Source organism: Amblyomma americanum, chromosome 6, assembly GCF_052857255.1.
Source record: "Amblyomma americanum isolate KBUSLIRL-KWMA chromosome 6, ASM5285725v1, whole genome shotgun sequence".
NCBI classification, from domain to species: domain Eukaryota; kingdom Metazoa; phylum Arthropoda; class Arachnida; order Ixodida; family Ixodidae; genus Amblyomma; species Amblyomma americanum.
Genome location: NC_135502.1, coordinates 87,291,481 through 87,319,168, shown reverse-complemented (window position 1 = coordinate 87,319,168; position 27,688 = coordinate 87,291,481). Strand labels below are relative to the sequence as shown.

Genomic DNA, 27,688 nt, shown 5'->3' with positions numbered 1-27,688 from the left:
TCGTTCCGTCCTGGCCTCGCATGCGAAATAATCTAAAAACGAAGCAGCAAACCTTCGAAGGGTGCGTTCCAACCAACGGCGTGAACCATTTATTACGACGTCTTGGTTAATCCCCTAATGTGACATCGCATATGGCTGGTAGGTTTCTGTGTGAAATAGGATTAACCGCGCCGTCATAAAAATTGGTCGATGTTATTTGCTGAAGGGTCCCCTTCTAGTTTCTTTATTGAGCTGTATCTGACTGTAGCAGATAAAATGCGCAAGTGATACTTAGAAAAAAGCAATATATCTGCAGTGAATATTGGTAAGCTTGGCTTCATACAACACGCAAAAAGCTGCCTTAATCAATATCAGTGGGTACCGACTGTGGCGTTTGAATTTTAAGTCACCTCCTAAGGCTCAGATTACGTACACAACTTTACAGAGGCAGTTGCACCCCATTTACGTCTTGCGGAAGCGCTTACTGCCACCTCACTTGATGGTGGACACTGCGGCACGCATGCCAACACTCTTGCTGGCGCATTTCGCACTTTCAGCAGCAGAAAATATTTTTGACGCTTCGGTTTTGACAAGAATCTGCATTCGCAGATTGCAGAATATCTCAACAATATTAGGAATCACGTTGTGACAAGAAGGAAAGCATGTTTGCCCTGAAATGCTTCGAGTAACGCTTTGCTGCACCTCGGCCACATTTACAGAATGTATCAGCGCTTCTTTATTGTTGCGGACGAAGTTTTCAGCAACTTTGATGACCTCAATGACGCCTTGAGACGGAGTAGTCAGAGACTGATGGTGCTCAGAAAAATTTTTGAATTCTATCAACTTGGCAGTTGTGCCATTATGAACCAATGATTTGTGGCAATCTTCACACTGCATCCGCTTTGTCAGCCTGGAGACAACGTAACCCGCGAGGTAGGCAATCGATTCCTCTACTTCAGGACTTAAGTCTACAAGGTCTTCTGGGGCTTGAATGTTGCTTGTCGTGAGTTTGTCCTCACTTGTGTCCAGCAAATTTATCAACAAATAGCCCTCCTCTTCAGAATAGCCACCATGCTTGCTGGGCTTGAGGAACTGCGCTAGAGTTGCGCTCCTCAGGTTGCATTTAAATTCATACAGTCGCGGGACAGGATTTTTCGCACGCAGGGTGGAAAACAAATTTTCGAGACCATCTTGGCTTAATCTGCTTAGGAAGACGTACTGAAAGTTGTACTGGCTGAGAAGAGCATCTTGGACTTCCAGAGACGTTCTTGTGGCTAAAATGATTCCTGTCTGTACAGGCTTCCAAACTGCTTTGCTTTGGTTGCCAATAACAATTTTAGAGAACATTTCGGCTGTCGCGTGCAAAAATGATACACTGTGTTGATAAGCCTCCTCAACCGCATGGCTGAAAGCGAGGTTTGTCGTTCGTGAGGTCATCAGGCGAAACCACCTAAATATTGTTTCAATGAACCACGCGGTAGTACGCGCATTTCTGGGAATTTTTCCCTTTTCCTCAAGCAGACGCAAACCAGAAGCCGTGTCGTTATGAAAAAGTGAAAAAGCCGGGCCTACTTTCATTTTATCATAATGATTTGGGTCAAGAACAGTCGCGTTCAAGTGCGGCGCGAGCTTTATGTCATCCTTTTCGTCATGCCTCACAAGGGCCTTTATAAACTCGACGTTCACGCAGTTTGTCGGCAAATCGTGTTTCTTCACAATTTCGTTGGGAAGGTAAATGAGATGGCCTTTTGTCAAATGATTTCTTAGATTTTTCAACAAGTGTGGTACGTCGGCCATAAACCAAAGCTTTCTCTGTGGATCACAGGGGTGAGGGCAACTGGTTCGCGGCCTGCTCTGCTTTCCGACGGTGATTCCAAATAACTTCCAAAGTGCCTGATTCGCACTGCCCATGTCAGAAACAACATGAATATTGATCCCGATAGACTCGCAGGCGGTAATTGGGTCAACTACATGAGCTTTAAAGCTGGCAGTATGGATAGAGTTGCCGGTCAGTTGATATCCGATGGTTTGCTTCCATCTGGTGGAAAGACCTTCCAGCATAAATACCAAAGCGTGCGTGGCTAAGCAGTCATCAGGAAGCGAACCATCGGACAAAGGCAGTGTGGGTGCGCCCAAGACTTCACAGCATGAATGATCATATACGAGACCCGACGTGATCTGCATCTCGTCTACCATCAAAATGGCGTGGCGTTCCTCCGGCTTCATGAGATTCACCTGTAGAATGCAAACAGCTGTTAGGAATGACTGAAAGTAAGCTCACGATTGTATTAATGTATCAAGTAAACATACAAACTTAAGACGCGCTGGAGACACCACTAAAAAAAAGCAGAAACGCAGCCAAACATATAGGTATAACTGTTCAACATATTAGTTTCGTAACAATGAAAAGAAAGGTAAAACTGTCAAAATCAACCAGCCAAAGCGACCTGATACCAGGCAAGCTCACAGTACAACAGGCTTGGTGTATGGTAACTATTTACCTTGATCTTGAGGGGTTCCAAAATATCAGTAAGAAGTCCGGGTCGAAACTTTGCATGTTCGATGTGCCTTTGCAGGGTGCGTTCTGAGGGCAAAGGGTAACCATATTCTCTTAGGACACTGTAGCCCCGCGTCCCACATGCCAGCCGCAGCCTCAGTGACTTCACAAGTGTGTCAGCTTCCCACCGCGATCCCTGATTTGACAGCCGCTCCAGTGACGACATCTGATCGTCGTTGAAAAGATGTTTGAGCTTTTTCTTCAGCTGTTCCCTTTGCGCCTCGCTCTTCAAGTATCTTTTTCTTGCAGCTTGCAATCTCCTATTTGACTCCCCTTGATTGCGCTCCAATTCTGCTATGCGTTCCAAGAGGGCCTGGTGCGATGCTGTAAAAAGAAAAATTTTAGTATCTGCAATGTACGTCTATAGGTCAAGCGTACGCTGAAGAACAAGAAACATCGCGTGCAGGGTTTACAAACAGACGCGGAAAGCTCCCTTTCTCTGACTAAGTATGAAAGAAAGGTCTGGTGGCAGCAGAAACTGCGTTAAAGAGCACTGTATCGTTGGCTACCGCAACATAATGCATAAAAGGGGTCATTTACCATTGGGAAAAACCGCTTCGGGGCTAGGAACAGGTTCGCCAGGGCAGTCTTGAGATGGTGCTGATGGAGAAATTAAATAGCTGTATGAGTACGCGGCCACTCACTGACTTCGTGTGTGCTTAAAGAGACAGCAGCTTACAGGAGGGTAAAGTGGGAGAAGTGGCGGGCCCTATTGCCGACGCACTGCAGTGCTGGGGCAAGCACGCGGTGGCCTCATGCGCTGTGTAAAAGATCGCAATGTCATTAAATTCAACAACTAAATAAAATGTGTAATTTACCATTGATCAAAGCTGGTTCGTGGCTCGCACCAGGTTCGTCACGGCAGTCTTGAGATGGTGCTGATGGAGAAATTAAATAGCTGTATGAGTACGCGGCCACTCACTGACTTCGTGTGTGCTTAAAGAGACAGCAGCATACAGGAGGGTAAAGTGGGAGAAGTGGCGGGCCCTATTGCAGACGCACTGCAGTGCTGGGGCAAGCACGCGGTGACCTCATGCGCTGTGTAATGAGTAATTTCATTGAACGCGACAATAAAAAAAATTACAGGGTGCACTGAAGTCTTCAACGCGCGGAAATGCGAAAGCGTAACTGCCACATCATTAACTATCGCTATCCGTATATATCACTATCTACCGTAATGCCGTCAAGTGATCTATCATAACTGTCACTATCTGTAACGAACACTATCACCTCATTCTCCGGGCCTATTATTATCATTTACTATTAACATCCGTAACTGTCACCATCATTAGCTATCACTATTCATAATCATCACTATATAATCTGATGCCGTCACGTGACTTACTGATACACCTTAATTTTCGTTGAGTTACGTTGTCAGTCTTATCTCTATTATCTCATAACATCTGACGAGTCATCTATACATTTAATTTAATTTTTTATACTTTCTTGTTTTCTCATAAATGGAGGTCGGAAAACAGCAAGCCACAGAAATAACTTACTACTGTCATCGGGAGGTTCATGTCTCTGTCGAGGAGGCTTCCTTTGCTTCGGGAGAGGTCGGTGAGAGAAAATTGTCGGAACTGCGTTGGGCCTCAGCTTTTTTTTTCCCAAGTTCGTGTAATATTCGTGGCTCAAACTGGTCTTCAGTGAAATGTAGCTAGAACATAGGGCGATGAGTTAACCACTCAGACAAGATGGAAAAAAAATCTTCTTTCATACAATTGATATAAGTAATATGCTACAGTGCTAAGAATTGTTGCTCGCAAAATGTTCCCCTGTTTTTGCGTCATAACCATAATCATTATTGAGTGTTTAAGTTTCGTAAATACAGCAAATTAATGCAATGATTCCGTCTGATTTTACATCGACTGGAAAAGTTTTCCCGCAGAAAAAGAAAACGCGGAATAGCGCTTTTAGAGCTCCAGCTTTCAAAGCGAAGGTTCTCGGCCAGCGCCTAGTCGTCACAATCAAGGTGAAGCGTGTGTGACCATGTGAACACCCCTTGCACATTGGCCGTATCCCTGATAAAACCAAGCCAAACGTGTTAACCCCCTCATGCGTAGAGGCATGGCAAGACACATTCAAGAATAGAAAATAAAAATGTACGAACTATCTAGCGCTCATTACCCGCAATACCGCGGGTTTACTTGCCAATGAGTTTTTTCAGGGCCAGCATTCATTGTTCTTAAGTAACCGACGAACACTAGTATAAGCTGGAAAGACTAGCTCTTCTACAAGCCACAATTTCGATTTTTAGTAAAGGAGGCGAGGAATCCTAGCAAAATCGCGACAAATGCAATCGAGATGCTGTACCTTCCCGCATATCATTGACAGCAGAAAGCAGACTATAGTGCCGTACTTCTGACTGTACAGAAGTCTACAGCGTATAAAATGATGGAGCCTCGCAGAATATTAAGCATGCTGCAGAGGACAACCTCTACAAGTTGCCGCAGCAAAAATATGAAGGAGCAAGCAGGGAGAATAGAAAACGCAGCGTCAGGTGACCCGTTAGTACGGACAGTGAGAAAGGCGCCTTACCTCGCAAACAACGCTGTTCTTTGTAGGAATAAAGTTCTTTCGGCCAATATTGTGAAGCCACTGCTTCTTGCGCAAGCCGTCACGCTTGCCTTGAGGTATCATGAACACCGCATAACCATCCTCAGGCCGCTTGCTGCAGCTGTACGCACAACAGCACGGCATAGCGTTTGCACGTTGCAAGAAAAGCACAGCGCGTAATATTCGCTCGCCGAGCCTAGCAGAAAAATGGCGCGAAAGAAAAAGACAAAAACAAGCAAAACGCCGGACCCGCGCGTTTCCAAGGGCGACGGCAGGGAGACCAATCGTCGCGCAGGAAATCGGGCGGAGAGCCGGCCCTCAGGGAATGGGGGCGAAAGGGGCGAGGAGGTCGCGCGGCGGCGGCAAAGTTCAATGAATGGCGGTACTTTCTTATTATCAAGGGGCTTTAGCCCAAGCCAGCACCATCATACCCTCGAAAGACCAAAACATCATTGTCGTGTACACCTCGAATGTCAAGGCGGCGAGCCGACTCATCGGGGAGTTTGTATTAGAAACCAGCAATGGATCAGTCCCACTTTACGGGTACCTAAAACAGGACTCCGAAGACATCTGCCACGTAGTAATCACGGTCCTCAACGAGGACACCTCCGAAACCCTCCAACATAAGGTACAATGGCGCACCGGTACTATCAAAGAAATCCGAAAATTCGGCAAGTCAAACAAAGCACGCATCACTTTCGAAGGGAAGGAGAAGCCCCGATACGTGCACTACGAAAGCGTCCTTACACCTGTGCGAAACTATTATAAGACCATCCCTGCCTGCGACAAGTGTGGAATCGTTGGGCATCGATCGGACACGTGTCCAAACCTGCGACCGGACATCTGCGGAACCTGTGGAACCCCAGTCCCATTAGTGGAGGGGGTGCGGGCCCCTCATGAATGCAATCCGCGATGCTCCGTGTGCGGTGGCGCCCACGTCACCAACTCTCGCGAATGTGCGGCAAAATACCGCACACCAAAAACGGCTGCCCTCATGGGGGCAAAGAGCAACAAGACGGCGCCCAAGAGGAAAGACGCCACCTCGGGCCCTCCCGGAGGAGGAGGTGAAGAGGCCAGCCAGGGAACCTCCAATACCAAGAAACAGCCGCAACTCACCACCGATGGGAAACAACCACCGGAGGGGCCACCTGAACCACACAACGGCTCGGAGAAGAAACGGCAAACAACGCAGACGCAAGACGGAGCCCCCAGGGCCTGGGCCAACGTCGTCAAAAACGGACACCAAGTGAGCATTTCGAGCGGGGCTGCTTCTCCCTCCCTCTCTCCTTCCACTCCCCTCCTTAAGACACAAAGTGTCGGGCAAAACCAAGAAATGGCAGCACTCAGGGCCCAAAATGAGAAGCTGCTGAACCAAAATGCGCTACTGTTAAAGAAAATCACCGAACTAGAGTCCAAAATGAATCAGACTCCCCCTCCTCTTCCCTCAGTTCCCCCTGCGGTCGAGGTTATGGAGAGTGAGCCCGCGGAGCCTAAGGCGACCCAAAAAGCAGAAACCTCAATCGAGGCCCGTCTCGAAGCACGTTTCGAGGCACGATTTACCGCCATCGAAGCACGTTTCGAGGCACGATTCACCGCTATCGAGAACCAAATTTCAAAGCTCGTCCAAGCCTGCTCCACTTTTCAAGAGCAAGTTACCCAACAATTTGCTCAAATGCCCGAGATGATCTCCCAGCAAATCACCCAGTTTGCCCAGACGGTCCCCGGGATGATTACTCGACAAATCGCCTCGAATAAACGCCGCAAAACTACTACCAAAACCATTATTTCAGAGGACGAGGACGATAGCTGTTCGCTCACCGGCTCGGAGGACACTCAAACCTCCGACAGCACTGGCCCCGGGATAGCACCGTTACGTCCTTAATTGGTTTGATCATAGAAGGTTGTGGCCAAGTACTACACCAGGGTGGCCAAATCCTGCTCTGGTGAGAGAGTGCGTTGTCGGTTCTGGTCACCGAGATAAGGCCGCACTCCAGGCCTGGTTATGCAATTCCATCGACACGCGGATTTTTTTTTTTTTAACCCGGTGGAGAATTGCGCGGCACCAGGATTTGAACCCCGGTCCTCTTGCACGCGAGGCGGATGTTCTACCTCTACGCCATCCGCAGTTACGTCCTTTCGCTAACATAAACAACAATCATGGCTTGCAACAACCCTAAGACTAAACAACCCCCCAAACCCAATTCGGTCTCCCCTGTCCAAATTGCCCAATGGAACTGCCGCGGGTTCCGGACGCTCCCGTGCTAAGCGGGCGGACCTCAGACTTTTCCTATCAACCCTCGATTCTCTCCCGGCAGTGGTTGCCCTCCAGGAGCCAGGGAGTGGCGCCACTCTTACAAATTATATCACCTTCCAGCAGGACCCCTCTTCCTGCATCTGCGTGCATAAAAGTTACACGGCCAATTTAGTCGACCTCGACCTCCAAACCGATTTCTCGCACGTGATGGTGACCCTCCTTCCGTTCAGGAAAAAAACGCACCACTCCACATACTCAACGTTTACTGCCCCCAAAGCTCAAAAATGCCACTTTCGCGACGCTCTTTAGTCGTGCCCTAAAAACAGCAGGCAGGGGCCCCCTAGTAATCCTGGGCGACTTAAACGCCCCAGCTAGCTTTGGGGATACGTGCGCGAAGAGAAGCGAGGACGCAAGCTGGCGGACCTCGCGTCCACGCTGGGCCTAACTCTCCACACAGACCCTGCATACCCAACGCGAGTGGGTAACTCCGTGACCCGTGTCCGGATCTTACCTTCACCGAGAACATCAGACATGCTGAGTGGACAAACACCGAGGAAACCCTCGGCAGCAACCACTGCTTCATCCAAATCACCGTTAGGACTAAACCGTTGGCAAGACCCCACGCGCAAGCCCGCCTCCCCGACTGGAATGAGTTCCGGCAATCTTACACAAAACCCGACCCCCATTCGCGAACGAGGATACCACGCGTGGACTCAGGAAGTGGTTACACACCTTCGTTCGACACAGAAATTCAACTCTCGGAGGCCACGCCGGAGTTGGATAACCACCTCCTGCATCTCTGGGAGGCGCGGCATAGCCTGGTCCGCAGATGGCGCCGACAGAAACACAACAGGAAACTTAAAGCCCGGATCACCGAGCTCACCCAGCGAGCGGCAGAGTACGCGGCCCAACTCGCCGACTCGAACTGGGTAGATCGCTGTAACACGGCAGCTAGGCAAATGTCAAACCGAAGTACGTGGCGTCTTTTTCGCGCCCTAATCGACCCAACACAGACTCGTGCAGAGACGCTAAAGCATCTCCAACGGGCTATCCACAGCTTCGATGGAGATCAATGCCTTTGCACTCAACAGGACCCCCAAGGGCCCGCGTACTCTTATGCAGGATCCGAGAACGCGGAGTTGGATCGACCGTTCCAACTGTACGACCTGAAGGCGGCACTGGGTAAAATGAAGCGAGGAACGGCGCCGGGAAGGGACAAAATTACCGTGAAACTTCTTGTGCGGGAAAGCTTATGGAAACGATGGTGCGAGATAGACTGTCCGAGTTTTTGGAAGACCATAACGCATTCGCTGACACCATGTACGGTTTTCGTCCGCACCGATCCGCGCAGGACATTCTGCTACAACTCGATCGAGAAATTCTCAACCCCGTCGAATACCCCCTAAGCGACAAGGTAGTACTCGCCTTAGACTTAAAGGGCGCCTTCGACAATGTCAAACACGAAAGCATCTTACAACATCTTTCCCAGACCAACTACGGTCGCAGAACCTTTCAGTACGTCAAACAATTCCTATCTGAGCGACAATCCATCATAAGGATACAAGACGAAGAACACGGCCCTTACCAGCTAGGAACGCGAGGAACCCCGCAGGGCGCGGTTCTTTCTCCGCTCCTTTTCAATCTCGCCATGATGAATCTCCCGGCCCAGCTGGCGAAAGTCGAAGGCATTCACCATGCGCTGTATGCTGACCACATAACCATCTGGGCCAAACACGGCACAGTCGGTGACATAGAAACCCACCTGCAGCAAGCGGCGGCGATCGTAGATGCCTACGCTCGCCATTGCGGCCTTCAGTGCTCCCCGGCTAAGTCTGAATTTGTGCACATTCGCCCATCACCAAAGTGCTATACCAAACTGGAACTATCCCTGCCTAACGGCCCCATACCCGAACACGACGAGATCAGAGTACTTGGTGTTTTCATCCACACAAATAGACGAGTTGAAACAACACTAGCCAGACTGCGCAAGGTAGGAACTCAGGTAGGCCGAATGGTCCGCCGGGTCTCTAGCAAACGCGGGGGGCTACGATGCAAAGACGCCTTGCGGCTGGCACATGCCTTCGTAACCAGTAGAGTCCTCTACTCGACCCCCTACCTTCACCTTCGGAAATCTGACGAAAATGCCCTCGAGGTAGTCCTCAGAAAAATGTACAAGTGTGCCCTGAACCTCCCGGCAAACGCGTCTAACCAACGCCTCATGGGCCTGGGGATGGTTAACACATTCGCCGAGCTTCGGGAAGCCCACTTGACGAACCAATACACTAGGCTCTCGCAAAATGCCATCGGGTCGCCGCCTACTAGCCCGACTGCACATTCGCCATTACACAATACTCGTGGATGAGCGCGCACGTGTCCCCGAGATTTGGAGACTCGCCCTGAACGTGCGACCTCTCCCGGCCAAAATGTCAAAGGAAGACCATAGTGGCAGACGCCTCGCGCGGGCGGAATCTCTAGCCTACCACTACGGTGACAAACACGGAGTCTTTTACGTGGACGCCTCCGGCCCCCACCGTGGGGGGTGGTACACGGCCGCAGTCGTACACAAGAAAGCTACGGTGAACGGACTTACGTTCCGAGCTCAAAACATAACTCATGCGGAGGAGGTCGCTATCGCGCTAGCCGCCGCCGACCGGGACTCGCGGGTCATCATTACTGACTCGAGAGGGGCCTGTAGAAACATTGAACAGGGATACATTCATTTCCTAGCTTACCGCATTCTTCAAAACAGTGACTATCCCCGGGCCCCCGCTCCCCGAACGATAGTATGGGCTCCAGCTCATCTAGGACTCGAAAGCAATGAAATGGCAGATGCCTCTGCCCGCGCGCTCACTCTCCGGGTAACAACGCCTTCTAACCCTACCGCAGCGGATCCCGATCCCAAGCCCGTCTTTACCTTTAAGGAAATAACCCAACTTTACCAATCTGTACATTCAATCTTTCCCAAGCCATGCAAGGACCTCACTAAGACGGAGGAACACATTCTCCTCCGTCTCTTCACCAAAACTCTGCTGTGCCCGGCAGTTCTGAAATTCTTTGATCCCGCTTGCACGGGAAAATGCCCACACTGTGAGGAGAAGTCCTCGGATATCTACCACATGGTGTGGGCATGCCAGTCAACCCCGAACCTAGACCCCAAACCCAACCCCGCCCCGGAGGACTGGGAGGCAGCCCTGCTCCACTGCTCCGACCTAACGAGCCAAAAGGCCCTAGTCGTCCTAGCCCGAGCAGCCCTGGAGGCCAATGGGCTCCTGTAACGAGGAGCCCACCTAGTGTTTGTAAGGGAGGGTCCCTTCAGGGCCCTCTCATACTTCCTCCATATATATTCCCAATAAAGTTTTCTCTCTCTCTCTTCGTCACATCGCTCTTGGTGCTGGCCTTGAGCAACTGCTATGTCAACGTGCAGAATTGGCATACCCTCCCCACGTGCGCGGGCGACGGCCAATGGCGGCTATCGATAAGCAGCGGAACTGGCACCCCACACGTGGCTGCTGAAGCGGCGGCGGCCCGATAACGCAGTCGCGTTCTACGGGAAGCTGAAGCGTCCAACAAGTTTTGTTTTTACTTTCAAATGCAGTCAGTGCCTATGTTGAACATTTGCACTAGTTGCGTACCATGTTTGTTCGCATATGTGCAAAAGTAACGTGCCTGCCTGCACAAGCTGTGATAATTACCATGCGAGTCTTGAGATCTTTTTTTATCATGCCTGCATGACAATTTGTGCTGCACTTGACAAGACATGGAATTTACTGTCCATGTTATGCAGTGCAATCTTTTGCTAATGCCTGTGGTGATGCGACCACTTTTGTGAAATGGCGCAGTATGCAGTAAAATAATTAGTGGTGCGCACTTATTATAAATGCTTCGGTGCCACTTTTTGATTAAAACAAAAATCAGAAACATTTCCTGCCTTGCTCCAGCATCACACTATGTATTCACGATCTTCACGCAAACAGCGAGCACAGGTAGCTCTACCCACAGCACAACACAGGCAGGCTGCAAGATGAAAACAGTGAAGGGGTGCAAAAGTGGCCTATGTGCAATATGTGCAAAAGTGGCCTCCCGGCCTGCACAAGTTGTGATAATTACCAAGCGAGCATGTAGTTCGAGATCTTTTTTTATCATGTCTGCATTACAATTTGTGCTGCACTTGACATTGTGCTGCTTCTCTGGGATGAAATACCAAAGAAAATGGTCTTTTGCATGTAAAGAAAGACCAGGTGGTTGTAAATAACGCAGAGCTCTACATTTCGGTATGCTGCCTCATAGCCCGTGTGTGCGCAGTTTTTGGTAGGTTAAACCCACCGGCGTGGGAGCGGGCACATTGAGACGCCTTATTAAACGCCCATAACGTACCATCATCCTCTGATCACAATCGGGCTGAGGTTACGCAGGGCTGATGTTATCAACTAGGATATTTTTTTGACAACACTGTTCCCACTTCGAGGTTTTGATCAGTTCGCTATCGCCGTACGATAAGCTTGCCGTCCCGTTTAGCTCAGTTGGTAGAGCGACTGCTCTGGTGAAGCGGTGGTCCTCGGCTCGAACGCCGGACCAGGATGAATTTTTCTGTAACTACAGAGTTTCTGAGAAAGCTGTAAGATGATGACAACTTTATTGAGGAATCAGAGGGAGATGAAGACTTGGCTCTTGACCGTCGTCATCTTCCTCCCCTTTCATGAGGCTGGAATCCCTTACAAGATGGGAGTCAGCCGGGCCAGTTGGTTCATGACAGAAAGAATTCAAAGCGCTACAGACGGGACAAGGTGAAAAAAGGAGACACAACACACCAGCGCTGGTGTGTTGTGTCTCCTTTTTCACCTTGTCCCGTCTGTAGCGCTTTGAATTCTTTGTCTGGAATCCCTTGTTTCGGCGGTGTCCAGGACCTGACGGATGACTTTCTTTTGTTCTTTTACTTTCTGACTGACCATTAAATCCTCGCAGGACACTATCTCGTTGTAGCTAGGTCATGTCCACATCATGTGGATCGTGTCTGCAATTTCTTTAGTGTTTACACCTCGGGTCATGGATTACCGGATGCCATCTGCTTAGCGCGTGCTACTGGGTTGGGGAAAACCCCCGTCTGTAACTTTTTCCATGCGGCGCCTTCATTTTTGTTGAGGTTTTAGCCGTATGGCTGTGCTTGGGTCGATGCAAATGTGTAATTACTCGCTTATTTAAGAAGGAAAGAGTTTGCACTGCATCTAGTATTGCCTTCATCCTTGGTGATCTGCTCCTTGTCAGCCAATAGAAAAGACGGTTTTACGTACGGGGACTGCGCAAGCAGTGGTCCTACTCAGCCAATGCGCATGAGGAGTTCCCCAACATAAAACCGGCACACGCCTCCGTAAGTACTTCTCCGGTATGCTAAATCTCTATATACTTTCGTCCTGGACTCATCGAGACTTCGAGAAGTAAGATTGACATGCGACGGCATGATACGCGATTGTTATGGCGAATTGATTTGACACATCAGCCCCAGAAAAGTGGTTTCCACTAAGTCGCCCGTGTGCTGTGCGATGTCAGTGCACGTTAAAGATCCCCAGGTGGTCGACATTACTCCGGAGCCCTCCACTACGGCACCTAATTCTTCCTTTCTCCTTTCACTCCCTCTCTTATCCCTTCCCTTACGGCGCGGTTCAGGTGTCCAACGATATATGAGACAGATAATGCGCCATTTCCTTTCCCCAAAAAACCAATTATTATTATTATTAAGTGAAAATTACAGCCATAGGGCGCGGACATTGAGCGCCTCACAATTTCCACCGTAATTGCCTCTTAATTGATTCCCGCACAATATCCTGCAAAGCATGATGAATGACTTAGGCAGAGCAGAAACGCGGGCTTAAAATTAATATGCAGAAAGCCAAACTAATGTTCAACAGTCTCGGAAGGGAACAGAAGTTAGATTGGTAGGGAGGCCCTGGAAGTGGTAAGGAAATACGTCTACCTTGGAGAGACAGTGACCGCTGATCCGGATCACGAGAGTGAAATAACTCGAAGAACAAGAATGGGACGGAGCGCATTTGTAGATTCTCTCAGATCATGAATGGCAGTTTACGAATATCCCTCTAGAGACAAGTTTATAACAGCTGTATCTTGGCGGTATTCACCTAAGGGGAGAAACGTGGAGGCAAATGAAAAGGGTTCAACTTAAACTGAATACAACGCAGTGTGTACGGAAAGGAAAATAATAGGTGCAACGTTAAGGGACAGGAAGATGACAGAATGGGTCAGAGAATAAACGCGAATTAATGACATAGAAGTAGAAATCAAAAAGAAGAAATGGGCTTGGTCAATTCATGTAATAAGAAGGCAAGATAGCCGACGGTCGTTAAGGCTAACTTACTGATTACCAAGAGAACTCAAGCGTAGCAGGGTTGCTGCGCTCGTGAACGCTTCGTCGCTTATCAAAGCCACCCTGAACGACCCTGTGGCAACGCGAAGCCTGACTCATCGCGTGGGCCTTGCGTCATCTGTTATGGCATCAGTCGCGGGAGACATTCCACAGTGGTTTCCTGCGGCCAAGTCGGCCTTGCAACTAAGCGGTAACGGGCGCCACTGTGACGCACCGCACGCTGACGACGACGCGTCGGACCAGCGGCGGCGGTAAAGGGTGTGTAGCGGCGACCCCGAGTTCCTGGAGTCACGCGCAGCTCGGCGATGCATGTGTGGCCGACCACGTGACTCGGCAACTTCGCGGTGATGTGGTGGCCGCCAGAAGTGTGCATTGGATAGTGACCGGTGGCCAGCTGCAAGCGCGAGGGGAAACGCAGGAGGGGGACGCAGCGGCCCGCCCCAGGGCGCCGGCATGTGTGACTCGTGTTCTTTGTTTCGGTGGAAATGGAGATCGAGATGCCATAAACGAAGTAAATCATCTAGTCTCAGCTTGCCTTTAAGGTGCCAGCAGGCACAGCCGGACCCTCTCACGAGCACGGTGGGAGAGGGCTAAGAACCATCACCGTAGTCGAGTGGCTCAACAGACCGTCGCCCCTCCGAGGCGAGTACGGCGGGTGAGAGCCACCAGGAAACAAAGAGAAAGGTTTTAGTGGGCGGGAGAAAGTAAGGTTGGCGGATGAGATTAAGAAGTTTGCGGGGAAAAGGTTGCCATAGCTGGCACAGGCCTTTGTCCTGCAGTGGGCGTAGTCAGGCTGCTGCTTATGACGATTCTGGATTCAGCACCCTACACACACACTCTTCCACTTCCTATGGGAATGCCCCAGCAGACCGGGGCACCAACCACCCATCATCCACCACATTTTCTCCTCTTGGTAGGCTGCTCTGTGCAGCACAAGACAAGCAACGGCTGATCGACAGGGCGCGGAGGTTAGCGACAGCCTAAGGAGTCCTGGACTAAAGACACCGCTCGAACAGGATAGCGACCAACTACTAATCCATTGGAGTCCATGGTAGAGAGAAGGTAAGGTGGTTTCTTGAAACATAAAAACTGAACAACAGAGGGGACAGCCTCGGTGCGTGCCAACGTTTCGACAAGAAGACAGGGAGATCGAGATGCACGGGTCAATTGCACGTCGCACCATTGTTATTCTTGTAGCAATTCGTTTCCTACGGTTCGAATCTGTGGTCACTAAATGGTCTGGATAGGTGCCCTCCCCTGACTTTAACGTTACTTTAGTTTCTTTGCTATTACTTCTCTTTACCTCTACATTTGTATTTTGGGTGCATAACGTTAATTATGCTCGGCAATTCCTGGCCTGAGTGACTTAATTTAATCTCATCGCCTAACCAGAGTTGTCTAAGCTGTGCTCCAGTAACCTTTATTCCTATCTCTAGCCAATGAACATCTTAAAAGAGCATTACGACAACTTAGTTCAGTTTTTGTTCAAAGTAAAACTCAATTCTGTGACTCTACTTAGTTCAGTTTTTGTTCGAAGTAAAATTCGATTCTGTGACTCCTTCCCTGGACGCCCCACTCCAGTTGTAGCCAACACAGTGCTGTGCGCGTTTTGATTCCTCTAAAATGAACTAATCACGCGAACAACTTGGACACATTTCTTATTGTGTAAATAGTTTGTATATATAACTTTTCCCCCTATCCTCTCTTCCTGTCCCCTCACCTCTCATTTCATTTCTCCATTCTGCCTGCTATCCTTTATTTCCGCTGCCCAAGCTCAGGTGCTTCAGTATCGAAGGCAGATGCCGGGCTAGCAAAAATCTTTTCATTCCTATTTACGATTATTTTAATAAAAAAACCACTACCACCACCACCACTCCTTCCCGGTATTTTCATGTTTACACGGCAGCAAAAAAGACGCATATGTTGCTGAGAAAACTACATTTAAAAAATATCCCGCCACTTGATTCAAATTTGTGACGATTAGACGGAAAGGAGGAAGAAAGAGGTGCTGTAGTTAAGGTGCTCGTCTACTGAGCCGGAGTATCCGCTTTCGAACCCGACCGCAGTGGCCGCGTTTCGATGGAGGCGAAACGCAAAAGGCTCCCGTGTACTGTACGACGCCAGGGCAAGTTAGAGGTTCCCAGGTGGTCAGAATTATTCCGGAGACAAACTACGGCACCTCTTTCTTCATTTCTTTTTTCACTCTCTCTTTTACCCCTTCCCTTAAGGTGCGCTAAGAGAAGAAAGGAAGGAGGTGCCGTTGCGGAGGGCTCCGGAATAATTTTGACCACCTGGGGATCTTTAACGTGCATTGAAATCCGACAGAACAAGGTTTGGTTTATGGGAGTTTAGCGTCCCAAACTCACTCAGGCTATGAGAGACGACGTAGTGAAGGGCTCCGGAAATTTCGACCACCTGGGTTTCTTTAACGTGCACTGAGATCGCACAGTACACGGGCCTCTAGAATTTCGCCTCCATTGAAATTCGACCGCCGCGGCCGGGATCGAACCCGCGTCCTCCGGATCAGTAGCCGAGCGCCAGCTTCCGCTGTAGTTTTGTTGCAGCTTCAAGCTGATTAGGTTTAAGACATGCTGTGTTTTGTGCAGTACACTATCCCAAATAAGTTTCTGCTATAACTGTACTAAACTGCCTCCATGATGCTTTTCTATATTTCAAACTGAACCTGCACAACGACAGTCGTTTGAGATGATAGGATGGAAATTTGAATACGTCATATTTTGTTTTTAATAGGAGTTCGTAGTGGTAAAGTTTCAGGCGTTTTCAACCTGTTCTAATGTAAATGTCGAAATTGTTTGTCTAACCCCACCACTTCTAACCTGTTTCGAAAATTTGCTGGTGGTTTAGCACTGCTGCGTACGAAATATTGTGCGACAGCACGTTTTTGAAGCGAAAGCTTTCCTACACGAGGTAAAGCCGATTTCGCCGTGCGTTGCCGGTTGACCTTCAAGTTAGTGAGAGGTGATGCGTGGCTATAGGCATTACCTAACTGGTCCAGGATGGTGGCGCACCACTTGACCTCTCCATTCGACGGTAGAGGGCGGTAGAAGAGGCCGCAGCGTTCACTGGGTGACTGCAGCCTCTCGCGATCAACCACTAACTGCCGCCTGCCATGGTCGCAAGTTGGGCGCGCTGCCTATCCAGTATGCAGAACGCACTCAAGGTTATAGACGCCAAGCCGTGTTTACTTGCCCGATACAGCACAGCTTTTGCTCTCTAGCAAGGTTCAGCAGTAGTTAAACCGCAGCGAATTTTAAAAGCGAAAGCTTTTACCACTTTCGTCGGAGCGACTTCGCCGTTGCCTCACGTTTGATCTTGAACATTCTCGCTGCGCCGCTGGCATAGGAACGCATCCCGTGACTTCGCCGTGCCGGTGCTCCACCCTGATCCCTGAACTGGCCTAGCCTCAGCTGAAAAAAAAATGGCGGTGGCTAGCTACAACGAAATTACCAATGCCCTCTGCCTGGCCCGCCGAACCTTCCCTCCGCCCAACGACAAGCTGGACAGGGCGCACGCGGTGGCCCTCAGACAACTGCAGACGCTCACGTACCCCAACCCGGCACAATAACACACTGTACCCCGGAACATACCCGACGAATATATGCAAGGTCTGTCACACTGCTATAGCAACTTTACCCCACATGCTCTGGGACTGTAGCAAAAACCCTGACGGTGCTAACTCCGGAACCCTCCCGCCGCGGTGGGCCGCTGCCTTGCGCAGCCCCAGCCTCGGTGACCAACTCTGGGCCGTCCAGCAGGCCCGTGAGGCGACGGCGAGGCAACGTCTCGACGTCCCCACATGGGAGACCTAAGGCCCCGTCGGCGAAAGCTCTGCAGGTCTTTCAAATAAAGTTGTTACCAACCAAGTGGCTTAGCTCGACTTTGCCATGATATACGTGGCGAGAGATACGTTTCGCTAGCTGATCTTGTTGTGGTCACTATGTTTAGCAATGAGAGGCAGATAGGCTCCATCTCGGTGGCTATGCGCTGTCTAGTACGCTCGGCAGTCTGGCATCTCTGCTCGGCAAGTCGTTCCTTCTGTTCGGGCGTCTCCGCTGCTCCCTTCCCCTTGTTACGCTCTGCAAGTGCCATGCGACAACCTCAGGATCGGAAGAGTTACTCTCTTCCCTATACCGCCGCTTAGCAGCGGCTGGACTCTTCTCTGCATTCGTGTCAAACATTGCGATACAGCCGCCCATTACACCCCCGCCTTTTATACGCAGTGCTGGGCAAGCGCCGCGCGGCGCACCTGTGGGGTCTCTCTGGTTACCATGGTATCGGCTCATGCACACAACTGCTCATCTGCATGACGTTACGCGTGGCTCTTGCGGTAGAGCGGGCGTGCGGCAGCGGCGAAGGTGAAGCGCACGCCGCACCTGCTGCTTCTCTCCGGTTGCCATGGTAACGGCGCATGCGTACAACTGGTCTCTCCCGGCCACCGCTTAATGCTCGACTGTTAGACTAAGAGTAGCTCTCGCAAAATTGCAAATGATTTGCACTAAAGAGCCAGTTGCGGGTGTGTAGAAGGAAGTGATTATTCTTAGAAAAATCTATCTTTCTAAGAAAAAAACATTTCCACTGACTGCGGTGCCTGCATTCGGAACAACAAAACTCCCCGTTTTCTGTAGATGGCGACTAATGTGCATAAGGCACATATTAGAGAAGAACAAGCAAAGTGGTGTGAGGTCAGATGCTACCTTTATTGCAGGTGGTAATAGACTATGATTAGACAGGCCTTAGATCCCTGGCCAGGAGCGCGGACAGGCTGTTTTTAATATATGCCACATTTGTTGTAGGGTGCTTGGCACAGACGTAGCCTGCGAAAACAGACAAATGAAGACAAATACACATCAGTTCAAGAATCAAAGCAACACGGTAAAGCACTGCAAGAAATACTGCAGAAAATACAATTATGACCGCAAAATACAGCTGGGTTATTTGCTTACCAATGTGAACGACTGCATGAATAAGGTTGGTGGAAAAATGCCTCAAGCAGTTATTTTTCAACTGCACATACCTCTCAAAGAGTGCATGAACTATACTTGCAGTACTGCTTCAAACCAATGAATTAAAATGTCAGCATTAACTCTGCTGGCAATGCATCACAGACTTTACTACAACAGTGAGAACAGCAGGCCATGCAGGAGCAAGGCAATGCTGCAATGGACAGATCGTAAGTGTTTGAACAGATTCCCGCCAGGGATTGAGTTTTCTGTGACCAACTGCAAGCTTGCTGATATAACAGCTCATTCTTATGTGTGTTCCAGGAGGGAGTTGTGAACAAGCATCGTGCTAAATAATAATGGTTGTGCCAACACAAAAATTTGTTTTTTTTTCACCAACGCATAATCCCTGCTAAGGCAGCCCTGAAACCATTAGAAAACAAAAACTCAAACAAAATTATATAACTTGAAGCAGCATATTACGTGATCAACACAGGGCAAATATGAACTTCTCGTTCTATTCTCAGTGGCACCAGTAAAGTTTGTAGAAAAAAAGAAGTCCTGTTTCGATCTTGGTGTGCTGAATCACAACAATCACTTTTCAGAAACACAGGTACTCACTTATGACTGCACTGAGCCGGACAGGGTAGAGCCCATCTTTCTGCCCTTTTGAGGTCTTCCCTCCAAACAAGGAGCGCCCCTGCAGTTCCTCAGGTGGGAAGACGTGCCGCAAAAGTGCCCTTGCCAATTTTCCTGGTACACCTTGGCACATATTTAGTTGCTGGAGCATACTTTCTTCGACAAGGACACCGCCACCTATGTCGACCTGCACACACAAACTGATATTGTTTCAGCCTGAAAACAGAAGCACCGTTAACTAATAAAGTTTAATTAGCTGGATCAGTTTTGTGAAAATCAAAGAAACTATCTCACATATTCCCTGGGAACAATCTATCAGTTTTGCATAGTTTGATATTTCCCTTTAGTGCCCCTTTTAACTTTCAGTGTAGTGCTTCTGGCCTACCACCCCAGAGTTCGCCACTGCGTGCATGTAGCCTCTTGCAACCAGGGCTGGCCAAGCACGTGGGCTGGGCTGCGATTGGCAACCTCTCAACCTCTGCCAACTCGGGTCGCACCTGCCGGGGCAGAGGTACATCGTTGCGTCTACCCCATGGTGCAAGTGGTGGTGGGGGGACTCCCCGCAATATATTAATCTTTCTGAGTGCAGGAGGCATGGAGCGGGGGGGTGGGAGGTGAAGTGAGAACAATAGCTTCACAGTGCGAGCATATCTAATACGTAATTGGCTTATTAGCCCTGCTAAATTGCCTGTACAGCCGCGTGCTTGCGGCTTTGAGCGTGAACAAACAATGCTAGTGAACAATATTCAACGTTTAGCCGAGCTAAAGCGACCATCATTTTTTTTTTCTGCCTCTGAGGAGGCAGTGCAGATAGGACCCTTGCGAATTTGCCCAGCCTGCCATGGCACACGTTGAGCTGCATCAACACACGACGACCCCGTTGCCTGTTTCAGCCTTCACACGCAAATTAATCTTGTTTCCGCCTGAAAACCGAATAACTGTTAACAAACACAAGTTTAATAAGCTAAATCAGTTTTGTGAGAACCGAAGGAACTATGTTACGTGTTTCCTTGGAGTAATCTATTTGTCTTGCGTAGTTTGATATTTCCCTTTAGTGCGCTTTAATATTTTTCTAAATCTGAGTAGGTAGCGCAGGTACTACGTGCATCTCTAAGCGTATGCTTCGAGCTAATTTATAAAGTAATGAAGCCAACCATTCCTGACATCCTAACCTGTACATACCGTTGCAAAGGCTGCGCCAGTGCAAAGAAGCCTTTGCCCTCACTTGAAAGAAGAAAACATCCCTGGTTTTCGCAAAAACACCACATTGGGAATGAGTACAGCTGCAGAGCTCGATATAGTCGGAATATCAAACTACCTTCGCTCAACTACTTCTAATGTTACCCAAGTATTCAGCTACATACCTTTGTGCATGGAACTACAGGTGCGGCCTGTACCGGTTCTTGCTTGTCCTCCTTGTCCAGCATGCGTTGCAGCCTTTTGACCATCCTTGCAGCATCTAATATATAGAGCAAGAAAATAATGTTTTACAAATGAGCAAACAAGCGAATACTTTGTAACAATGCTACCTTGCTTCTGTTTTAAAGCATATGATTAAGAACATTTACACACAGAGAAAACTAAAAACAAAAATTCTCCACATTATACAATCAGGCCTCCATTACTCATGAAGTACCTGACTTCCTAACTTGTGGGCTTATAATCATCACCGGTGCGAGCTTCGCCTTCTGGTCAATTCACGTTCCAATTCCTTGTTCTCTTAAGACATGCACCCGTGCTGGGCTTCTTTTCGGCGTAGCCCCATCGACGGTGCGCCGAGCACTTTACATTAAAGGATGGCGTCCGTACAGGGTGCGCGTACACCAGCACATAAGCCCAGCAGACAAAGCCCAGCGGGTCTCATTCTGTCGCTCAGAGCAGTAGATCCTGGACGCCTCGATTTTTTGATGTTCAGCGACGAGGCTGTTTTTCACCTGGATGGCCAAGTAAACCGGCAGTGCACACGTTTCTGGTCGAAAAACAACCCGCATTTCACTCACACCAGGGCCGTGAACTCGCCACGGACTGTTGTCTGGTGCGCAATTTGGCGAGAGGGAGTGGTCGGCCCGTTCTTCTTTGAGGACACTGTGACTGCTGACTCTTATCTGCGCCTGTTGAAGGAACGATTTCTGCCGGAGCTGGTGGAGCATCATGTCCGCCTGAACTAAGTACCGTTGTCAAACTTCCTACGATACAAAAGTTACCATAATACGCAAGCTCTGTGTGCAGTTTCACCGCAAATGAGCCAGCGGTTGAGGCGGGGAAATTTTTTAATGTGTCAGCGATAAAAACGCACAATACTGTATAGGAATACTGAGGGGATAGCACGTGGGTGGCATTTGGCGGCGCGTGCAGTGTTTTTTGAGTTGACCGTGGTCAAAGTTCATTTGCTGCTGTGACTCTTAAAAGGGTGTGTATTTTACCTACGTAGTAGACTGTTTCTTTTTTCTTTCTGTGTGTGGGCCTTCGCACGCCGTTTTGTGAATGGTGTGTCGAAGAGCATCTGCTGCTGTGCGTTGACATTTGCTACGTGCAAGTGTGCCGACTCGAACCTTCGCGATGCCTCCGAAGAGACAGTACAGTAGGTATCTTTGGGACTCCTCCGCTGATGTTCCGTTACGCTCTAATCATCTGTTTAAACAACTATTCGGTCGCCGGGCCATCTGCTTCAGCCTTCACTCCTGGCTCCAACGAAGAGGGCTCTGATGTCGGCAGCGAAGCCTCCTCGGAAGACACTGCTCTTGCTTCGACAAAGCCAGTCGTGGACGGGACGGCAGGTAGCGCTGACTGCAGCGAAGGCGACACCACAGCGTGCGAGGAGGTGGACTTTGAACCATCCGAGCGAGTGCAAACTATCAGCGAAGCATCATCAGACGAAATGGAATCAGAAGCTGACTCTATCAGCGATTGCGACCATTCGAGCAGCCAGCAGGAACCTTCCGACGACTGGAAAAGTGAACTGGTAAGCAATTTTCCGGCTGCAAGTGCCTTTTGTCTTTTATAGCGTCTGCTGTTGCAGCTAAGGACCCTAACTCTGTGCTGCGAAAAACCCAGGGCTGGCTCCTGAACTGCGGCCGCCGGCGGGAAAAAGCGAAACAGGATATAGGAGGGGATGTAGGAAGCGGGAAGGTATGTACAAGGGGGGGGGGGGTCAAATTGCAGGCACTAGCTGCCTCCACCGCTGCTGCGGTGCAATGAAAGACAGTAGGCAGACAAAGATAATGAATAGACAGGCGTCAGATGAACATTTTTCTATTTCCATCTGGTTTATGAAACCGGAAATCGTGCCCTTCTATACTGAGTATTTTTTGCTTCTAGCTGATAGATTTCTGTTGCCAGCTAGCTCAAGCTGGAAAATTTGCACTTGCATCCAGCCAGCAAGTGGAAATGAAATTACCGTTTCCACCCACTCCAGCTGAAAATAGTTCCATTTTCATCTGGGGTTAGGGGGTTATACAATTCCTGCTTAATGTTCTTCCTCCCATAATCCTAGATAAAAGCACTTGTGAGTAGCACGTGCACAATGCCCCTCAGCTTCCTCTCCTCAACATAGGTAAAATTAATTACACAAAATTGTGCCTAGATGTTTGTAGAGACAATTGATGTTGCTGTGTTTTTTTCTGATATGCATCATGCTTTCACTTTTCCTTTGTAGGATCAAGTTCTCTTTCCTGGAGCGAAGGTGACTAGGGCAGAAAGCTACCTCATGATCATGGCCCACACCTTGCGCCATGGCTGTTCAAAGGATGCCACAGAAAGTTTGTTACAGCTGATTGCTGCACACTTGTCTCAAGGAACGGAGTATCCAACTTCCAAGTATACCTTCTTTCAGCACTTTTCTGGTGCAGAAAAATTGTACTCCGAACATTATTTCTGCAATACATGTACGGAGTATCTGGGAGAACTTGTGGAGACAGCACAAGTGTCTTGTCCGAACTGCCAGACAGATTACAGTACTGCGGAACTGAAAAAACTGTCGTCTTTCTTTTTGGTTTTGGACTTGAAGACCCAGCTTCGAGAGCTGCTAACATCACGAGATCTCCGAAGGCATCCCACTGCTTTGAGCTATGATGTCGCTGATATTACTCAAAGCATGCACTACCTTAAACTTCCCTTGGCACAAGGCGACATTACATTAACATTCAACACTGATGGGGTGCCATTGTATCAGAGCTCCAAAGTTAGCATGTGGCCCCTGCTTGTCATGGTGAATGAACTTCCCTACAAATGAACTCCTTCATGTTGCCCTTAGTGGCCATTAATGACTTGTCATCAAATGGCCTGACTTGGCATGACAAGGAGGGCACTGTACAAAAAACAAAAGTATACCCGGGCCCGTGTACTGTCGAGAGTGTTGCAAGGTGCAGCGTAATGAATATGAGCCAGTTCAATGGCATGCACAGATGTGCATAGTGTGAGGAGGCAGGAACAGTCATAAAAAAGGGAAAGGGGCATTGTCGTATTTATCCAGCACTTAAGTCAGCACCTAAGCTCAGAACTTCCCAGTCTTTTGAGCACCATGCCAAGAAAGCGAAGTTGCAGCAAAGCCCCAGCCATGGTATACGGGGACCAAGTGTGCTCAGCCTGCTGGCCTTTTTCTCGTTTTCAACTGGATTCGTGGTTGATTATATGCACACCGTTTGCTCTGGTTTTGTAAGAGCAGCCATGTTCATGTGGCTGAAGTCCCCCCGTTGTCAGCATTATAAGCTTCGTCGGAAACTTGATCAAGTAAACGCGTTACTGCTTTCTTTGACCCCAACATGGGAAATCTCAAGGCTTCCAAAAACTCTATTCGAAATCAAAGACTGGAAAGCAGCTGAGTGGAAAAATTGGCTCCTGTTTTATTCTCCGATTGAGTTTAAAAAGTACATGCCTCCAAAAGAATACAATCACTGAATGCGATTTGTAGGCATCATGCACTATCTTCTAGGGCAATTAATTTCCATGGATCAAATCGAAAACATTCAGAAAGAGATGATAAAATTCCTAATAGAATTTGAAGAGCTGTACGGGGGAGAACATATGACATACAACTCCCACCTTTTACTCCATCTTGTCGAAAGCGTGAGGAACTGGGGACCGCTGTGGGGATATTCGCTTTTTCCCTTCGAATCAATGAATGGAACTCTTGGTAAATTTGTTCGCGGAACTCGGTGGGCAAACATTCAAATAGCGCAAAGGTTTTCGATCCATCAGGCATTGTCGAAACTGTGGTCTGAAACTTCATTGCAAAATGCACAGTATGGCATAGATAGTGCATTCAAGTCCCTAATCAAAGTTTATGGTTTGTGGAAGAATGTTACTAAGAATGGAATTGTGCTGCTTGTGGGAAAAGGAGTGCAGAGCGGAATTTATACGGAGTATAAAAAAATGGTAATTGGTGCGTTCTGGTTCTGTACTTCTTGCCTGGACAAGTATGGAAGAAAAAATTCATATGTGCAGGGAAATGGTTTCTTTGGACGAATTTCACGGATTGTCTCTTTGAAGGGAAATTCATGCTCGAGCACTGCAAATGATGAGGTTAAAATCCATGTGCAAATTTTACGTGTCACTAGGAAGTTGTTCAGTGACTTGCCCCATGATCGGTTTTTGCAATTTGTGGAAGTTGAACCTACAATGGACTGTTGTATTGCTGATGTCAGCTGCTTGAAGAAGTGCATTTGTTTGTGCGACGATGACTCCATCTTTTTGTGCTCTCTACATGAAAAACTGGTGCTTGAATCTGTGTAAGTTAGTCTAGCAGTTGGCTGGAGGAAAAGGTCAGGACTATGTGTTTTGTTGCTATTTCCTTGTCATCTTTTCGGATTTTAATACGATGTACTTCGGTGACGTTCTGTTCTTTCAGACCCTCCATCTTTCTTCAGAAAGGTTCAAGAAATCGTGTTCAGATATTACTCCTTTCACTGTGTTTAGTGATCGATGTGCAGTAATGGATACAGGAATGTCTCCAAAGGACACTATGGATGGGAGTTTGGAAAATTGCACTTTGTCTCGGATTTGGAGGAGTAGGTCGCCACTGGCTAGCTTCGTCACCTTGTAGTCAAGGCCCAGGGCGTCGGTAAGAGATTTAGAAACAATGAATGGGGACATTTTCCTAGCTGGTTGATCTAGATTTTCACTAAGTACCACATGGTACTTAGAGAAAACTTTTGTTTTTTGCAGGAACTGCGTAGTGGCATCGGTCCGCCCTTGTTTATGAGGGCGATCATTTGTTGAAGGAAAGGGATCCATAAAAAAAGTTGTTTTCCAGCTGCGGTGGCAGCCACCCACCACGGAGCCCAACATGGGGATGGGACAGGAGGTTGCAAGCAAGGCCTGCCCGCGTCAGCTGTACACCGCAACTATAACCGAATATGACGCAACTCAGGGTAGTTCGTCACACAAGGTTAACCCTTGCCGCCAGGAAAAAAGGAGAAACCAAGAAGTGAGTAGGGGATAGGAGAGTTGTGAGAAAGAAGATAGGAAAGTGAAAGATGGAGGGGAGGATAGGAAAAGGCAACTGCCGATTCCCCCGGTCGGGTCAGGCCGGGGGTGCCGTCTACAGGAAGCTGAGGCCAAAGTGGTGTGTTGCCTCTGCTGAGAGGCCTTAAAGGTCCAAACGCTCGGCATCGGCTCAACCACCAGGATTCCCTTTTCCCCGGACACGGCGATGCCACGCACGGCTAGGCGCGGGTGCTCGGGTCCGTGGTGATGCACTGTTCACCATCATCCCCTTGCGGGGATGTCCCTGCGGATGCTCTGGAACCCGCGGTGTCGCCACTCACCGACGTCTGCAAGCTGCAGACGCCCCCCTGCGGGGATAAAAACCAATTTAAAAAAAGTCTCGAAGCGTGCAATTCAAGATGGATATATCATTGGTACGAACCCCTGTGGCAAGCTAGACGCCATCCAGACGCTGTCAAATGGTTGTTCAAAATTTCGGTGAATTATGCGGGAATACTGCCACTACATTGAGATCTACCAACGACAGCTGGGATGTCGTCTGTACGTGCGATATCTGTTGCTCAAACCAACGTTGTCGCTTTGGCAGACGCGGTTTCGCGTCGCGCGTGTCTTTAGATCATTAATTAGTGATGATGTCATCGTTTTTCATTTCGTGGTTTTCAAATTTACTTATTTTATTAATTACACTAATTGCTTTCTTAATTGTCTTGCTGATTATCGATGTGACGACGTCATTCTTCATCACGGCACATAACTGGTATTTATATAAAAGTTGCCATACACATTCCATCATGACTACTATACACCAGATGACTCAGCACTTTTTGTGACCCAATTTGTGACCCATTACTCAGCACTTTTTGTCCCATTTTCTGTCCATGACTTCTGATCATGACTCATGACCACGACTCCATTTCTTCCTGAATGACCAGGGTCTGACCACATTGATTATGGTCATGACTAATGACTTCGGACTCATGACTCAATTTCACTGGCTCACATGGCCATGACAATGATCAGGCACTATATTTGTATACAAAAAGTCATACGCATTCAATCATTACTGCTATGCATACACTTTCGTGCGACTCATTTTCCTTCCACATTTTGCGTCCACTTTTTGCAGACTGCCGTCAGCGGCCGTTTGCGGTCAGCTGCCGACATAGCCTATTAATGCTTTCGCATTAAAAAAAAATTAGCTGTGGTTTAACTACTGCTGAACTTGGTTAGAGAGCGAAAGCTGTGGTTTTCGTAGCGAACAAAGCGCAGTTGAGCCGACCACTTACCCAGGGAGCCAGTTATGCGCCCTTCCTTTCCTCAAAATCATCGGAGTCTGGAACGCTGTCAACGTCAACGCCAATGAACACAATGAAGGCCGACGACCTATAGTTTCACTGCCGCGTTTCTGCCACAACGTTGTCAATGTCAACCCATGCAGAGCACAACTGTACCAAACTGCTACATGGTTAAAGCGCGACGGCTGCCCACTGTCCAAGGGGGCCTGTTATGAGCCTTTCCTTTGATATCGAAGCTCCTGCTCTTTATCGGTTACGGCACAGCTGTGGCTCGGCGACGTCACGTGGTTCTCCTCGGTTCAAGGCCACATGAAATACACGACGAACAAGCTTATGCTGAGCGATGTCGGTGCACTTTAAAACATCCCCAGGTGCTCGAAACATGGAAACAACCACTACGGCACCGGTTTTCTGTCTTTCTCCTTTCACTACTATCTTTTTATCTTCCCTTACGGCGCGGTTCAGGTGTCTCGAGATATATGAGGAAGTTATTGCGTCCTTTCCTTTCATCAAAATCCAACCAAGCGATTCCTTTAAAAAGCCGCCGCGGTGGCTGAGTGGTTATGGCGCGCGGCAAGTGACCCGAAAGAGACGCGGGTTTGATTCTGTCCGCGGTGGTCGAAT

At 48.7% G+C, this 27,688-nt stretch overlaps 2 protein-coding genes across 2 annotated transcripts; both read right to left on the bottom strand.

Annotated features, from left to right (window-relative positions):
* Positions 1 to 471: 471 nt before the first annotated feature.
* Positions 472 to 3,569, bottom strand: LOC144095364 (uncharacterized). Its single transcript, XM_077629124.1, has 7 exons — positions 3,494 to 3,569; positions 3,355 to 3,414; positions 3,216 to 3,296; positions 3,077 to 3,136; positions 2,481 to 2,860; positions 1,951 to 2,214; positions 472 to 576 (listed from the first exon to the last, which is right to left on the bottom strand). The coding sequence occupies exons 5-7, from the start codon at positions 2,700 to 2,702 to the stop codon at positions 472 to 474; spliced, it is 591 nt and encodes a 196-aa protein (XP_077485250.1). The 5' UTR covers positions 2,703 to 2,860; positions 3,077 to 3,136; positions 3,216 to 3,296; positions 3,355 to 3,414; positions 3,494 to 3,569.
* A 14,855-nt stretch (positions 3,570 to 18,424) lies between these two features.
* LOC144094818 (uncharacterized) lies at positions 18,425 to 21,119 on the bottom strand. The gene is made up of 3 exons (XM_077628707.1): positions 20,690 to 21,119; positions 19,308 to 19,512; positions 18,425 to 18,560 (listed from the first exon to the last, which is right to left on the bottom strand). The coding sequence occupies exons 1-3, from the start codon at positions 20,771 to 20,773 to the stop codon at positions 18,469 to 18,471; spliced, it is 381 nt and encodes a 126-aa protein (XP_077484833.1). The 5' UTR covers positions 20,774 to 21,119; the 3' UTR covers positions 18,425 to 18,468.
* Positions 21,120 to 27,688: the final 6,569 nt, after the last annotated feature.